The 15,164-nt window shown below is 36.2% G+C and overlaps 1 protein-coding gene across 3 annotated transcripts in view; it reads right to left on the bottom strand.

Moving 5' to 3' along the window:
* CSMD3 (CUB and Sushi multiple domains 3) overlaps positions 1-15,164 on the bottom strand; it is a 1,381,373-nt gene that overhangs the window by 149,620 nt on the left and 1,216,589 nt on the right. For all 3 annotated transcript variants that reach the window (XM_068983804.1, XM_068983805.1, XM_068983806.1), the window contains 2 exons: positions 7,927-8,023; positions 5,633-5,737 (listed from right to left, as the gene is read on the bottom strand). In XM_068983804.1, coding sequence (XP_068839905.1) covers positions 5,633-5,737; positions 7,927-8,023 — 202 coding nt within the window. The remainder of the gene's footprint in view (positions 1-5,632; positions 5,738-7,926; positions 8,024-15,164) is intronic.

The raw sequence follows: 15,164 nt of genomic DNA, 5'->3' as shown, positions 1-15,164 counted from the left end.
TGCAGCATCTTTTTACTATCTGTTTTACACATGGTAGTGTATATATGTTAATACTACTCTTTCAATTTGTCCCACTCTCTTTTTCCCCTACCATGTCAACAAGTCTGTTCTCTACATCTGTGTCTCTATTCTTGCCCTGTAAATATGTTAATTTGTACTACCATTTTATATATTCCATATATATGCATTAATATATGGTATTTGTTTTTCTATTTCTGACTTACTTCCACTCTGTATGACAGACTCTAGGTTAACCCAGATCACTATGAAAGACTCAATTGCATTACTTTTTATGGCTGAGTAGTATTCGATTATATATATGTACTAAAACTTCTTTATCCATTTACCTCTCAATGGACATTTAGGCTCCTTTCATGTCCTGGCTATTGTAAATAATGCTGCAGTGAACAGTGGGGCACATATGTCTTTCTGAATTGTGGATTTCTCAGAGTGTATGTCCAGGAGTGGGAGTGCTGCATCATTGGTAGTTTTATTCCTAGTTTCCATTTGAATGGAAACACAAAAGACCCTGAATAGCAAACATGAGTGAGTTTCATTCTTGAAATCTTACCCCTAAACTGGTACTATCATTAGTTAAATTAGGAAGTACTTTTGGTTCCTAGATCCCACTACAAGGTGTGCTGTCTAATATTACAGATAAGTAAAGTTACTTATGCTGATCTTTATTTAACTCATGTCTGAGTTCTAAAAATCAAACAAAAAGTCTAAAAAAGTAATCAGCTTGCCAAAGAAATAAAGAAAAACTATGTGAAGAAGGCAGAGTGCCAAAGAATTGATGCTTTTGAACTGTGGTGTTGGAGAAGACTCTTGAGAGTCCCTCGGACTACAAGGAGATCCAATCGGTCCATTCTAAGGGAGATCAGCCCAGGGATTTCTTTGGAGGGAATGATGCTAAAGCTGAAACTCCAGTACTTTGGCCACCTCATGCAAAGAGTTGACTCATTGGAAAAGACTCTGATGCTGAGAGGGATTGGGGGCAGGAGGAGAAGGGGACGACCGAGGATGAGATGGCTGGATGCCATCATTGACTCGATGGACGTGAGTCTTAGTGATCTCCAGGAGTTGGTGATGGACAGGGAGGCCTGGCATGCTGTGATTCATGGGGTCGCAAAGAGTCGGACACGACTGAGCAACTGAACTGAACTGATGATCATATACAATGTGATATGATCTAAAGTAAAAATTAAAACACCCAAACATGATAATCAACTTCTACACCTCTCTCTTTTGCATCTCCAACACCGAACTGGCCATAAATCTTTCAATTTGACCTCATTATTTCCTACATCTTTTAACATTTCATTTACAAAACCACGATAACCATCTTCAGAGTATCTCATTTGAACCATTGCTACTCCTTTTCTTCCGCATATTCTCTTCCTGCAATGCATTTATCACTTTTTAAAATAAAAGGGACTTTGAAAATACAAAATTGATTATCTTATTCCTCAAATTGAAACCCCTTCATTGAATCTCTTCTATCTGCAAAATAAACTTGTCTGTCATCTTCTGAATCTAATCTTCCATAACCTCTCCAGTCATGTTGGTTCATCTCATTATTAGAAAAGCATGATATCTACTGATGGTTTGCCATGTACCTAGTCCTATGAGAAACACTTTGTATGGATGATCTCACTGAACTCTGATACAATCTTTCAAGTTACATGCTACTATTATCACATATTACAGGTGAGGAAACTGGATTCTTAGGGAATCTTAGAAATTGTCTAATGTCACAAGGCCATCAAATGGCAGTGCCAAGACAGAAACCTAAGTTTGATTCCAGCATACATTATCTTATGTCCACCTACATTTTAGGAAGGCCTTCCCTCATGGTTCAAACAATAAAGAATCTGCCTGCAATGCCGGAGACCTCAGTTCAACTCCTGAGTCAGGAAGATCCCCTGCAGAAGGGCAAGGCACCCCACTCCAGTACTCTTGCCTGGGGAATCCCATGGACTCAGGAGCCTGGAGGGCTACAGAGATGGGATTGCAAAGAGCAAGACCCGACAAACAACTAACATTTTTATATTCTAGGAGGTCCCTTAAAAGTCCAACCTATTTCTATATCTATACTTTAATTCTTACCTGGAAAAAAAGCACTTAGATTTGTCCTTTGGTGAAGTCTTCCCTGACTCTACCACAAGGAACACCTAAGAGTTTTGATCACTACCTTTTCTGTGACATCGTCTACATTACGTATGATATCATACTTTAGCCATTGTGAGAGTAACCTTGGGAGGTTGGTGAAAGTACACATGGTTTGCTGAATCTCATAAAGACTGACTTGATCTATTGGGGTGGAGTCTCATTATCTGGATTTTCAATAAGACTTTGAGATAACTGTAGTGTACAATTATCAGAGAAGCATCAAGTAACATAAACTATACTTATAATGTTTACACTGTAATTTTGCAATTATTGCTATTTGTATGTCCTTGTTTTCAGTTAGTCTGAAGCTTTGTTTTTTTAGGACTGGATCTGATACAAATATGTAGCACTTACATTTAGAAAGTATATTTAACATTGAGTAGCTATTCAATTAAAATTTGATAAATAAAAAAGTGAATTTATTCTCACATTTGGGAGGCAATAAGAAGATGAGGAGAGGAAATGAATTGCTGCCTTTTTTCAGAAGATAACAGGAAAATAATGATATGAAATGATCAAAGTGGGCCTTTAGAAATATTAATGAGACTAAGGCATGAGAATGATAAATTGAGCAGAAGGAACATCAGATTTATATGATCATAATCATAATAACACATTTCAAAGTTAAAATGACATGATCCCAAGTTAAAGGAGCAAAATTGTACTATATGACAAAAATCAGCCACTTGTCAGCATTTCCTTTTTAAGTAAATACAAAACAAGGCCGATCTGTCTAATATCTTGTGCCATCAGATAATTGAGATTGCTTTTTTTTCCCCCTGAAACACCTCATGAGTGAGTAGGAAAATCAGACAGAGAAAATATTCACTTGCTAGAAGGAATCTCAGCCAAATTTCCTTTTCCCAAGATAGAACACCTGCCATGTTTCCTGAAACCTTTACAACTTGAAATATTCCTTTAGGAATTTAGAAAGAGCCTACTTTCTTGGTTAAAAAGAAAGAAAACACAAGATCTGTCCTTTTTATAGCAAATGTTAATGTCTTTTGCGTCTGTTGTTGGTATTCATAGTGTGATTATGAGACTGTTATTTCCCCAATGTGATTACTTCCTTATGTTACCCTGTGGGCAGAACTTTTATTTCAGGGATTGTCAGAAATGAAATACCAAAGATGTGCAGTAAAATGGGTGTCTTCTCAATGCAGAAAAGTTATTAGACCTACCTTATTTGTAATGCACACATACACACACACACAACATTATTTTTTCCAGTATCCTACTGGTTAAGTGTTCTGCTTTTTCTAAATATTGAAACTAATTTTTAAAAAATTCTCTTACAGGTCCTGTTTCTATTCATTTAAAATATACAGTTATCTCTTACAGAGGTTACTATATTCTTATAGCTCAACCAGTTATTTTGGAGGTTTATGCATACATAAGGAAGTTCTTTAAAATATTTATGTCTAGTTAATATGGTCTGCCCTCACAAGTGGACAAATTCTTAAGTTACCACAAATGAAATATTACCCCACTAAGGAAATATTTAACTTATATGAAGAGTACATCATGAGAAATGTTGGGCTGGAAGAAGCACAAGCTGGAATCAAGATTGCTGGGAGAAATAACAATAACCTCAGATATGCAGATGACACCACCCTTATGGCAGAAAGTGAAGAGGAACTAAAAAGCCTCTTGATGAAAGTGAAAGTGGAGAGTGAAAAAGTTGGCTTAAAGTTCAACATTCAGAAAACGAAGATCATGGCATCCGGTCCCATCACTTCATGGGAAATAGATGGGGAAACAGTGGAAACAGTGTCAGACTTTATTTTGGGGGCTCCAAAATCACTGCAGATGGTGACTGAAGCCATGAAATTAAAAGCTGCTTACTCCTTGGAAGGAAAGTTATGTCCAACCTAGACAGCATATTAAAAAGTAGAGACATTACTTTGTCAACAAAGGTCTGTCTAGTCAAACTTATGGTTTTTCCAGTAGTCATGTATGGATCTGAGAGTTGGACTGAAAGCTGAGGGCTGAAGAATTGATGCTTTTGAACTGTGGTGTTGGAGAAGACTCTTGAGAGTCCCTTGGACTGCAAGGAGATGCAACCAGTCCATCCTAAAGGAAATCAGTCCTGAATATTCATTGGAAAGACTGATGCTAAAGCTGAAACTCCAACACTCTGGCCACCTAATGGGAAGAACTGACTCATCTGAAAAGAACCTAATGCTGGGAAAGATGGAAAGTGCAAGGAGAAGGGGACAACTGAGGATGAGATGGCTGGATGGCATCATCAACTCAATGGACATGAATTTGAGTAAACTCCAAGAGCTGGTGATAGACAGGGAGGCCCGGCTGGCATGTTCCAGTCCATGGGGTCACAAAGAGTTGGACATGACTGAGCAACTGAACTAAAGTGAACTGAATTGAATATGGAGAACTAGTATTTCCAAATTGCCCATACGGCCCAAAGCCATCTATAGAATCAATACAATCCTTACCAAAATTCCAATGGTTTTTTTTTTTTTTTCAAATAAATAGGAAAAAAAAAAAAAAGCTTAAAATTCATGAACGTGAAAGCATTAGTCATGTCCAACTCTTTGTGATCTCAGGGTTTTCTGCCTCTGGAATTATCCAGGCAAGAATACTGGAGTGATAACCACTCCCTTTGCAAGGGGACCTTTCTGATACAGAGATTGAACCCTAGTCTCCATATCGCAGGCAGATTCTTTATAGTCAAAGCCACCAGGGAAGCTCCATATGGGACCACAAAAGTCTTCAAATATCGAAAGCAATCCCGAGAAGGAACAAAACTAGAAATATAATTCTCTCTGATTTCAAATTGCATTGCAAAGATGTTGTAACTTAAATAGTATGGTCCTGGCATAAAAATGCACACATAGAACAATGTAATAGAATTGAGAGCCTGGAAATAAACCCTTGCATACACAGTCAACTAATATTTGATGAGCGAGACAAGAATACTCGAGATGGAAAGGTGAGTCTCTTTAATAAGAAAAACTAAAATAAGCCAGACACAGAAGAACAAATGCTACATGGTACCACTTATACAGAGTATCTAGAGTAGTCAAACTCATTAGACATGACAATAAAATGGTGGTTTCTAATGGCTGAGAAGAGGGAGAACGAGGAGCTGTTGGTTGACTGGTTTCATTTAAGCAAGGGGAGTCAAGTTCTAGAAATCTGCTGCACACTACAGTGCCTACAGTTAACACTACTGTATTGTGCATTTAAGATTTTTGTTAAGAAGGGAAACCTTAAGTGCATTTACAATTTAAAAAAAAGATAATACCTGTAAATTCTGATGAAAATCATCAGAACTTTATACATATAATTTTGTAGTTGAATTGAATAAACACTTCAGAATCTTAAAGACAATGTTCTATTTTGACAAAGTCCGTTAACTTTCTAATTCAGAAAAGTAATATTTAAAATTAATATTTTTTTCTTAATTTTTTTGGACAGCACATAATATTTTATTTACCTGTGTATTCAAGGTGAAATCCTGCAGCAGAAACACTGATGTCTGATTGAAAATTTAGATATAGATTATTAGATGTACTATTCAAAAGATGGGGTATTGTTGTTCCTGAAATGATAATTAAAAAGTGGTTCAGTGATCACATAATAAGTAATATAATAAAACTAAGTTAACTATTAATCAGCCAACAAGTTATCACTGAAATTATATATTATTAAACTGTTTTATAAGAATTTTTAAATAAAAATATTTCTCACATATTTGTCTTTCATATTACTATTCTTGACTATCTCCAAGGAGACAGACCTTTGACAGCACATTAGACGGCTCCCTAAAATAGGTAACAGCAAACAAAGCTGATGAAAAGCAGAAAATTTTACTAGTCACCTAAAATAAATATTTGGAATTTCATGTGGATTTCAATAATTCATGTACAAGATAATAAATTTAGTTTTAAAATTTGCTTGTTTAGGTTTAAAGAAATATTCACTTATCACCCTTTATTGTGATATTTAAATATATACACTTTTTTCTATATCAGGTGAAGTACCTTGATGTTTCTTACACCAACAGCAAAGCTGGTTGTTAGAATTTAAAAAAGCCAATTATGAACTACTGCCTGCCTTGTCTCTTAGCAAATGCTTTATAATCTTGTTCTTCTGAACTTCCATAGGAAATCAACTTTAATTTATTCAATTATTGAGTTGAAAATATGTGCCTGAACCAATTACTTTTTGACTATCTGACATTAGTAGTTTAAGACCCTTATAATGACAACTCAAGCAATTTCAAATGACAAGCATAAAAATAACTGTCAACTGTGTCTCAAGACAAAATTCAACAAGCCTATGAGTTGATAGTGCTACCAACATTTTTTTGGTAATTTTCTGGTTACTTCATACACTTTCCACAACACTATGAACCTTAACCACTGAGTCTTCTATAAGAGAAACCAGGACAAAGTCATCACAAAGCACACAATTGTTTCCCCCACCTAGCTGACCTTGCTCTCTGTCTTATACTGTCCTAACTGAATCAGTGAGGACAGAGGTAAACAGAAACTCAAAGGTCACTCTGACTGCCTTTGATCTCTTAGAAGATCTTAGTGATTAAGAGCTTTGACTGTGGAGTCACACCAGCTGGGTCCCAGTCTCATTCTAATGTTAGATGTACAACCTCGGACAACTTAATTTCTTTTAGTGTCAATCACCTACCAGGGCTGCTGGAAAGAGCAAATGAGGAAATGTATGAGAAGCTTCACACAGAGCCAGCACTTGGTAATCAACAACTGTTATTATTTATCACTTTTTATCATTTAGTTATTATACTTATCATTCAGAAAGTATTATACCAAGTTTATTACAGACAAATGCATACACACAAAAAATCATACAATTTTTCCAAGAAAAATTTCTTTTTAAATCTATTTCTAGAATATTTGTAATGCCTAAAACAAATTATTCTTACTCTAGATATTTCTTCTTTGCTTTCATCAATGGTGGTGCTGAAAAGTGGATTAACATCTCCATCTTAAAATCTATTAAAAACCTAATGACCCTCAAAATTCTATATCTGAAATATATGAGTTCATAGTTTAGCTATGTTTATATTTCTAGAGTTAAACACTATAACCCAAATTAAAGTAAAGCATATAGTTAGAGTGAAACTTCATTTCACCCTAAATATGTTATAAGAAGCTGTTAGATTAATGCACAAACTACCTTCACAAACCATAACAAATTATAAAATCTTCTGGTCTTGACACATGTGTATATAGTATGAATTTTATATAATTTAATTCCTTTCATAGAATTAATTTCGTATTCTCTTTATTCTCATACAACAGTACCTTGTAGCACTTACCATGTTGTTACATAATCTCTATAATTGTTTTAATGGCTGCATAACATTCTATCAAGTGAATATATTATAAATTTCAAGCATTGTCTAATTTTTAACTATTACTTCTCATCCTTTTTTTTAAGGGAGAGGAGCATATATACTATTTCTGAGCCAAGGCTCAGCTAAAAATATTACTATTAACACAAAAAGCATCAATAAATAATTACACAAATACAGTAACACTGTATAGTAGGTTTTCAATAGCAATTTCTATTTTATTGCCTTTAAAGCCTTTCAAACTTCTACCTTGTAGTTTAGTTCTCTGCATATAGTTTGTAAAAAGCAAAATTAAAACCACCAAGTCAGAGATCTAGGGAGGGCTTTAGAGAGAAAGCAAGAGAGATTTACATTCCTAATTATAATGTATTTTAATTAAACTTAGTTCTTTTATTTACCTGAATAACTTCCAAGTCTTGGGGCATTGTTGTCTCCCCCATCATAAAAGTCCAGAGAATCCCAATTATGTTCTGTAGCAAAGCTGACAACTTGCACCTATGAAATAATAATTATCTGTAAGAACACATACTTCTAATGTGATGCATATACTATAGTCCACTCATCTCTTCTGGAAGAAAGAGCTCAAAGCCTGGACCATATCATTTAGGCTCTCCATGGAAGCATTTTAACAGAAATGATCATTGCCTTTATGGCACTGGCATACACACACTGACTTTTAAAATAAAAGTCTCCGAGGTATCTAGCAGTGTTACTACTGGTATAGCATTGAGAATGTCCGTCACCACCTTATTGCGTTAATCCAATGTCTTAGTGCCTAGAATCTGAATTAAGCCATGTTCCAAACAATTGATTAATTTTTGTTTTGTTTTGTTTTAGAATGTTTGATTCTTGTGTACTGAGTTTTCTCATCTGCTTTACCTATTAGGATATAAGCAGATTTCTGGTCCACACAGAGCACCATATAAGACTATAATATATATGATTTTGAACTAGGTTTATCCTGGATACATTCTATTATGTTTTACTTTGTATAACCTTTGTTAAATTTCCTGTTTTTATTTTTACAAATTAACATAATAATCCCCTATGCACATTTTTGATATATTTCAATATGAATAACCAAAAACAATACTTTATAACTGATTTGGATATGTCTTTCAAAGATTAGTTTTATAAATGACTATATTTTTATAAACAGCATCATAATAACTAAATCACTGTGAGGATTCACAAAGTTGATAAGGGAAATGCTGAGTATAATTCTCTCATGTCTATCAAATTTTATTTAAAGAAAGAGGCATGTGTTACTTTGTTGCACTTCACTTGGCACAGCTTGAATTTTTGCAAGAACCCACAGAATCCTCACAACTATGGATGTTGTCTATTTTTCTTTGTTTATTACATATTTTATAGTTTAAGAGAAGGTAAAGTAATAGTCTTATTCAAATAAATTTATTTTTATTTAGTTAAGGTCTGTTATTAATATAAGCATTTCACTTATCTACTAAATACTTCTAACAATTGCATTCATTAAATTTTTTCTTATCCACAAAATAGGCCATCACCATTCTTCCATTCAAATAAATGCTTATGCCTCTTTTCCAGAGGTGAGTGCCACATGGCGACAGATACCCTGCCTGTGTGACAGGCGTTAGGCCGAATGGCAATGTTCCAGGACAGGAGGAAGACTGGAATTAAAACTGTATGATTGCAATATAATCACCAACTCCTTAAAAAATGGTCAAGTCTCTCTTCATATCTGACTTTTCCTTCTTTTCAAGTCAAGAAAAGAAAAAGTCATATTTGGCTTTAAAATAAACAAGAAAAAGACAACAGAAGTAAGGATTTTTGTAGTAGTTGACATTTGAAGTAAGTAAAATGTACTGCAAGGTTCTGCACAGAAAGAAGTTATTGAGTTGGTATAAATGTAGAAGAGACAAGCCACAGGGTAGATTTAGTGAACCATTTAGCCACAGTGAAGTGTATTCACATAGAAGAAAATATGTAAAAAGTTAGAAAAAGTAGAAAAAAAAGAAAGAATAAAGATTAATGGATAAATACAAGAAATATTAGAATTCTGGGGTTTGAAACTTCCTGGTTCCCTCTACTCCATAGCATGTAACTCTAAAAGAACTGTTAATCTCTCTGTGCCATAGATTTCTTTTATTAATCACTGTAGTAAAGCACTTATTTATAGATTTGTTGTAAAAATTAAAGTAATTTTACTTTAGAATAGTGCCTAGAATAAACTGAGGATTTAATGTATCTTAGCTAAGGGAGAGAAACAGAAAGGGAAGGGCTATACAGACAGAATACCAGCATAATAATTATGCAGTTGAGGAGTATTTCACTGAAGGTTTTAGAAGGTGAATTGAAGGAGTCTAATCTCAGCCCTGGGACTTCTTTGGAAGGAATGATGCTAAAGTTGAAACTCCAGTACTTTGGCCACCTCATGCGAAGAGCTGACTCATTGGAAAAGACTCTGATGCTGGGAGGGATTGGGGGCAGGAGGAGAAGGGGACGACCGAAGATGAGATGGCTGGATGGCATCACTGACTCGATGGACGTGAGTCTGAGTGAACTCCAGGAGTTGGTGATGGATGGAGGCCTGGCGTGTTATGATTCATGGGGTCGCAAAGAGTTGGACACGACTGAGCGACTGAACTGAACTGAATCAGGACTATGGTTTAAGTACAGAACTACTGCAATTAGTAAAGAAAATAAAAATGAAAAGACAGTTTTAATGTTGATTCCAGTGGCCCACATGAGAAGCAAAAAAAGATTAATAAAGTAGGCTAGTAGGCAGGAATGGTAGAAAAGGAGACCTAGATGTCACATGAGTTGCTGTAGTGGATATTACTGCTTTTTGTGTGATATGAATAGGAGAGGGAAGTGACATAAAATATTTTAAGATATTTTTCCCTGAGTTTTTGAGATCAGAGGGATGGAAAAAACAAAAATGTAGATATCTCCAGGAAAGCTTATTACCTTTGTAAGAGGAAGAAAATCTGTTTAATTCTGGACGTTTATATGTGAATATGACTCCCCAAAATAATCAGGTTCTGATCCCTTGAGCCTGTAAATATTGCCCCTTATGGGAAAGAATCTTTCAAATGTGAATAAACTAAATATCTTGAGATAGGGGGACTATCCTAGATGATTTAAATGAGCCTTACAGGCAATCACAGATGATCTTATAAGATGTCAAGGAAGATTTGACACAGACAGAAGAAGAGAATGCAATGTGACCACAGAAGCAGAGATTGAAGGGATGTAGTCAGAGGAGAAGGGGATGACAGAGGATGAGATGGTTGGCTGGCATCACTGACTCAACAGACATGAGTTAGAGCAAATTCAGGGAGACAGTGAAGGACAGGGAAGCCTGGCGTGCTGCAGTCCAAGGGGTTGCAAAGAGTCACACACTACTTAGTGACTGAACAAGTCAGAAGCCACAGAATGATGGCAGCTACCAGGAACTGGAAGAGGCAAGGAAAGGACTCTTCCCTGGAGCCTGAGCAGAGGGGAAGTGGAGGGAGAAGAACTTTAAATTAGATGGAGTTGTCCATTATGACAACAGGACAGCTTTATGAGGTAATGAATTTCCAATAACGAAAACCAGACATCCCTTATAGAGACATTCAAACCCCATTTTACTTTAAAGATTGCTCTTTGCTTGATAATTCTGTTATCATTAATTGTAGCTCCTTTGGAATTCCCCCTCCAATATACCTTGCTAAAATATACAGGGAAAAAAATGAATATACTCCTCCCACTCATGTAGTAGAAACATAATAAGTTAGTTTACTTGTTGAGGTTATTTCCCAAAAATGCTCAATCATTCTATCTTATTTGTAACTTTTTCAGCATTACAAATGTTTCTTCTCTCTATCAGTGGTTATCGCATTTCATATATGATTTACTGAATATTCATGTAAATCTTTATTTGCACATATGTTTAGTGCAAAAGAATAAAAGATAAACATTACTCTAAATCTGGTGTGCTAGCCAGGTTGCTTTTACGTGAATTTAGTGAAATTTCAAATATGTCCTAAATTATGGGGGTGTGTGTTATAGTTTTCTATAATTTAGTAATACATCTAAAACTGTGCTCAGTTGCTCAGTCATGTGTGACTCTTTGTGACCACATGGACTGCAGCCCACCAGGCTCCTTTGTCCATTGGATTTTCCAGGCAAGAATACTGGAGCAGGTTGCCATTTTCTTCTCCAGGGACATATAAAATTAGTAAACATAACTTATATGCAGAGTACATCATGAGAAATGCTGGACTGGAAGAAACACAAGCTGGAATCAAGATTGCTGGGAGAAATATCAATCACCTCAGATATGCAGATGACACCACCCTTATGGCAGAAAGTGAAGAGGAACCAAAAAGCCTCTTGATGAAAGTGAAAGAGGAGAGTCAAAAAGTTGGCTTAAAGCTCAACATTCAGGAAACGAAGATCATGGCATCCGGTCCCATCACTTCATGGGAAATAGATGGGGAAACAGTGGAAACACTGTCAGACTTTATTTTGGGGGGCTCCAAAATCACTGCGGATGGTGACTGCAGCCATGAAATTAAAAGCTGCTTACTCCTTGGAAGAAAAGTTATGACCAAGCTAGATAGTATATTCAAAAGCAGAGACATTACCTTGCCGACTAAGATCCGTCTAGTCAAGGCTATGGTTTTTCCTGTGGTCATGTATGGATGTGAGAGTTAGACTGTGAAGAAGGCTGAGCGTGGAAGAATTGATGCTTTTGAACTGTGGTGTTGGAGAAGACTCTTGAGAGTCCCTTGGACTGCAAGGAGATCCAACTAGTCCATTTTAAAGGAGATCAGCCCTGGGATTTCTTAGGAAGGAATGATGCTAAAGCTGAAACTCCAGTACTTTGGCCACCTCATGCGAAGAGTTGACTCAATGGAAAAGACTGATGCTGGGAGGGATTGGGGGCAGGAGGAGAAGGGGACGACCAAAGATGAGATGGCTGGATGGCATCACTGACTCGATGAACGTGAATCTGTGTGAACTCCGGGAGTTGGTGATGGACAGGGAGGCCTGGCGTGCTGCGATTCATGGGGTTGCAAAGAGTCAGACATAACTGAGTGACTGAACTGAACTGAAGAGGTTAATTAGGAAAGAGCACTTTGTATTTATACAAAGTATTTACATTAAAATATGCTTCAAAATCTGTAACTTTGATCAATCCTGTGCTAAACTCAAATTTTATTTTCTAAGGTACAATCATTAAATGAAATGCTACTTCAGTGAAAGATCTTATAGCATCATTGATACAAGGTTTCTAGTTGTGAATAGTGTTTGCCGGGACAGTGATATAGAACATAACGTTATCTTCAGATGTCATATTAGTCCATTATTCTATGTTAACTCCTTAAAGTGGCCTAAAACTTCACTGCTTTTGGAAATATTCATTGGTTCATTTGAAACATAATTACTGAGCACAGACTGCTAGGCTCTGTGCTAGCTGTCAGAAAAGATTTAGTTACTTACCCCATAAACTTACAGGTAATTAAGTAAAAACAAATGGCAACCCACTCCAGTATTCTTGCCTGGAAAATCCTATGGACAGAGAAGCCTGGCGTGCTACAGTCCACGGGGTCACAAAGAGTCAGACAGGACTGTGCAACTGAGCACACAAATCAAAACAGTAACATGGTATCATGATATAAGGATATTGCAGGGATCAACGAGAACATGTAGCAAGAGGGCTTAACGCTGCTTCAAGTTCATGGATGGTCTTCCACAGGAACTGTTTTTAAGGTGAGACAGAAATAATGAGGAAGGATAAACCAAATAAAGGAGATGATAAGGAGTATTGGCAGTAGAAGGAACAACATTTACAAAGGTCCAGAGGCAAGAGAGAGTCAGGTTTCTATAAAGAAGTGAAATAGAGGCAAGAAATAAGGGCAAAGCACAAAGGCGTAATCAGCTATGTCAAGGAGTTCAGGATAGAGAGGACAATCAAGGTATTGCAAAGCAGGAAACTTAGAGCATTAGATTATTATTTTTAGAAAGTTACTCTCTTTGCCCTGTGAGGAATAGATTGGAGGAGAGTAAGAACCTGGAACAGGGACGATGGCCACCTAATCTTGAATGGTAAAAGTGTGGATGAAGAAAATAGACTTTGAGAGGTTTGTGAAAGACAGAACTGATATAGTTCTTTGTGCACTTGGACACAGAAAAAAATCATCAAAGTTTTTGGCTTGTGCGACTGAATGGATGAGGGGTTCATTCTGAGAGAGCAAAATGGGGAAGATTCACAACTTTGAGAAAAAAAGGTCATGAAGTCAGTTTTGAACAGGTTGAAGTAGAAGTGTAAGAAGTTTAGGGGCTTCCCTGGTGGTCCAGTGATTAAGAATCTACCTTGCAATGTGGGGACACCAGGTCGATCCTACATGCTGCAGGGCAACTAAGCTCACACATTACAGCTGAATCCCATGCACCCTAGAGTCCACCCTCCGCAAGAGAAACCACTCCAATGAGAAGCCTATGTACTAAAACTAGAGAGCAGCTCCCACTCGTTGCAACTAGAGAAAGCCTGTGCACAGCAATGACAACTCAGCACAGCCAAAATGAATAAACACACACACACACACACACACACACACACACACACACACACACACATAAGAGAGATGTAAAAAGTTTAGCTGAGAATATTCAGTGGGCAGTTGGATAATTAGCAAACTTAGGTGAAAGGTATGGGTTAAATATTAGGTTTGGAAATCATCATTTATTCAGTCCTTAATTTAAAAAGATGTTTTCTAATTATCTACTATGATTCAGCATCAGCACATAATGGTAACTGAAGCTATGAAAGTAGACAACCTGGCACAGAGAACGGTGCCACGTGAGATGGACAAAGAACATAGACTCTCACAAACACCATATCTGATGAACTGAAAAAGAGGAGATCATGTTCCTAGATACAGAAGCAACAACTAAAAATGTATAAAAGAAAACAAAACAAAATTCAAGACAGTATTAGGTAGAATGGAGGGGAAAGATATCTTAATAGTGAGGGGGGAATGGACACGGCAGAATGTTGCTAACAAAATAAGAAAGATGAGCAATGCAATGGATTTAATGGCATGTTCCTCAGTGATCATTATAAGAGTGACTCAAATAGAGCATTGGACGCTGAAGCAACATCACAGCGAATTGGGAACAGAGGGTGAGAACTAGAGGGAAAATGCCAAGGGTTTATTATTTTAAGATGAGATAAAAATGGACAAGCTGATGCCAATATATAGATGCTCTAATATAATTCTCGTAAATGTATAATCAGATGATACAGTAAATGATGTTCCATGAAGATTTTAAAGGTATCAGCTCATTTCAGATTGCCTATGCAATCTGGAACATGGATGATCTTCAAATCTTTGCTAATTCCAGCAATAACTGGATAGAGTGGATTGATTATCCTCAAATTTTAAAAGTTGATCATAAAATAATAGCACAACTAGCCAGAATGTAAGCAGTATTTTGACTGCTAATATTTTTAAAACACTGAAAAAATACATTTCAAATTTTCTCATTGATTTACTGACCTATTTAACACCTGACATCTATTAAGTATTTTTTTTAATTTTCTGAAAATTTATCAAGTTAAATTGAAAATTTTACTTCTTATTGAAAATTATATTTCTATCTA

The sequence above is a fragment of the Capricornis sumatraensis genome, chromosome 11 (genome assembly GCF_032405125.1).
Source record: "Capricornis sumatraensis isolate serow.1 chromosome 11, serow.2, whole genome shotgun sequence".
Taxonomy (NCBI): domain Eukaryota; kingdom Metazoa; phylum Chordata; class Mammalia; order Artiodactyla; family Bovidae; genus Capricornis; species Capricornis sumatraensis.
The sequence above is the reverse complement of the archived record's forward strand: the minus strand, read 5'-3'. Positions and strand labels throughout refer to the sequence as shown.